The sequence below is a fragment of the Trachymyrmex septentrionalis genome, unplaced genomic scaffold (genome assembly GCF_001594115.1).
Source record: "Trachymyrmex septentrionalis isolate Tsep2-gDNA-1 unplaced genomic scaffold, Tsep1.0 scaffold161, whole genome shotgun sequence".
NCBI classification, from domain to species: Eukaryota; Metazoa; Arthropoda; class Insecta; order Hymenoptera; family Formicidae; genus Trachymyrmex; species Trachymyrmex septentrionalis.
Window position 1 is genome coordinate 1,272,414 of NW_017304770.1, and position 2,796 is coordinate 1,275,209.

At 38.7% G+C, this 2,796-nt stretch overlaps 1 protein-coding gene across 3 annotated transcripts in view; it reads left to right on the forward strand.

The window, feature by feature from the left end:
• Positions 1-607: 607 nt before the first annotated feature.
• Positions 608-2,796, forward strand: part of LOC108746264 (NF-kappa-B inhibitor cactus-like) — an 11,342-nt gene continuing 9,153 nt past the window's right edge. For all 3 annotated transcript variants that reach the window (XM_018482916.1, XM_018482917.1, XM_018482919.1), the window contains exon 1: positions 608-2,014. In XM_018482916.1, the coding sequence (XP_018338418.1) occupies positions 1,419-2,014 (596 nt within the window). In that variant the 5' untranslated portion in view covers positions 608-1,418. The remainder of the gene's footprint in view (positions 2,015-2,796) is intronic.

Here is a 2,796-nt window from a genome sequence, read left to right on the forward strand (position 1 = left end):
TGTCTTACATGGAAAATTGGATCTCGACAAAATAGGAATTTTCACATGTGATGTAGCTCATAATGTGGTAAATAAAAAAAGTGTCATATAGACACAAATAATTAAAAAGTCAATGGACAGTTTTTTAGCCATATATAGTTCTATACATTACATTTTATCCGAGATACATCCCGGGGACTTTCTTAGGATCATGTTCAAATAACATGCGGACATTGTCTGAATGTCCTCAGGACATAGCTCTGGAGATCTAAGCTGTATGGGCCAGGTATCAATAGAGGTGCTCTGTGAGGTGATTTTACACTTTTGATAGCTGAAGACTATATCCATCATTTGATATTCATTATATGTGCGTGTGTGTGCGCGCGCGCGCGCGTGTGTGTGTGAATATATATACATAATATAACATTTTTTTATTCACGTTATAAGTTACAACATATGAGAATCAACTTATTTCACCGGGACTCAATTTTTCTTTATACTTTATAATTATGATAGGTCCCATATAGGGATACGCTTTGCGTACAGCACTATGGTACAGACATGTCAAGATCGGTCACGTGGTCAATGACATTTCTTGCGCGTGCGCACGAAAGCGGAAAGTCTCATCCGGCACGATTTTGTTATCATTCGCTTGACGCTCGAGTCAACTCGCTCATTTACTCCGCACTTGTTCGCACTTCGCAGTTCGTTTCGAGACGTGAGACGATGAGGTTTGCGGATGCTTGCAATATTCGCACGACCACGATTCGCTGTCACAACGACAAACTCGATCAAGTCGCTTTCCATCTGCGCTTTCTATCTCTTCGCAACAGAAATCAGCCCAAATCTTAATTCTCCTGGTGCAGCAAATGACGTAAAACAGAATAGTACTACGTCCACAGCTGACAAACCTTCAGATTGAAGAAGAAAAAAAGGAAAAAAAGAGAAGAATAAATATACGCTCACATTTCAAAGTGGAGAGTAACAATTAAAAATAGGAAGAAAGGAATCAAAGGCTGGTTATATATGCGTTGGTTGAGAGCGAACAAGAAAGATGCCGAGGAGATTCGACTTACGAGCGACTTGAAAGTGTATCGACGAAAGAATCGACGATGTACAATAGCTTATATACAGTGCGTAACAACGAAAGATAATACGAAGCAAGTATTCATACCAAAAGAGAATTTTGCGTCGGACACAAATTATAGAGAAGGCAAATGGAACGTCACAAATCCGTAACAAATTTTACGGATTAGAATTATTAGAAATATAATTAGGAAAGAAAAAAAAGGCATTTACTGTCATGTCGTATCGCGCGGCATAGTACGAAAGTGACGGTGCGCTGATTATTATTTATTTTCCGAACGAGCGATTTCTCAAGTTGAAAAGAAACACTTTTTCCGCCGCTCCGCGACCAGGATCGCGAGGATCGATCAAAAATGTGGTGCTCTTTCAGCGAGAGCGCTCAGGAGGAGCGTGCTCGAGGAGCCGACGAGAAGAGATTGCGGGACGATGAGAATAACGACGACGACGACGACAATGACGACGAGTTTGTGAAGGATAATGTTGATTCCGGATTTCTATCGGCCGGCAATATGCAGGTCAGCAACGAGATTCGCGAGTCTTGTGTATCACAGCTGCGGCAGGAAGACAATTGGCGGATAAATGAAGGAGTCACGTCGACATCGGGAGAGACGAGCTCGGTATCGCCGTTATCGGTGGTGGCGATCGTCGACAGCGGCGTCGTGGATGTCGACCTCAACGAAGGCCTGAACCAGCTCATCTTGCAAAAGCAGCCCGTTCAATTGCCTGGCTTGAATCCCCTCGCTATTGCCAGCGGAGTTCAATCCGAGCCGACGGCAATCTTTGAACTAATGCCCGTAAAAACGGGATCCAAATCGAACCAAAGACTAAGACAGCATCTGAGGGACGACCTTCTGCTCAAAGAGCATCAGCAAGAAGATGTCAAGAAATGTGCAATAATTAACGAGAGTATTTGGCAACTTTACTATATGCAGGACGATGACGGTGACACGTGAGTTTAACATATTTGTGTTATCTATTACATATTCATTAATTTATGCGAAAAGTGAATGAAGGGGGCCATATTCGGGTCAACATAGGTCTTAGTGCTTAATAATATTGTGTATTAATAGTATTGTGTGAATTTTTACAATTTCCAGTTTAAACAAACTACGCGCCGAAATTATTCGTCGATCTTGAAACATAGTTTTAGACTGAAGCTGGAGTACTACAAAATATTACGAATTAAATCGTCAAGCAATTTAATATTATTGATATTAATAAAGCATCTTTAAAGCACTGTAAATAATTTATTGCTTATTAGTGTCAATAATATTGAATTATTTGTCAACTTTCTGTCATTGCACTTGTGCAAGACTGTATTTCAAGACCAACAAATAATCAGCGCACAATTTGTTTGAACTGTGGACATTTAAAAAATTATATGAAGTATAAGACCTTAATCGAAAATGACTTTCTTCTGTACTAAATTCCTTTGAATTTCTATCCCTCCCTCTTGGTTTGTCGCAAATATTCATATTTGACCATTAACATTCTAACATTATATTGTACTTAGATTATCTAATGTTATTATCTAATGTGCAATAAATTATTGAATTGTTCAGAAAGTCTGTGCGAATTTTTCAGTAGATGATGTTCAAAAGCCCAGAACTTTTATAAGCGAGGAATTAATTATCCGAAAGAGAGAAAATATTATTGAACAAAATGATACATATTCTACAGATTAAAATTATTTTTAATCAAAAAAGTTTTTATTTAAATTTTGTTAATAAT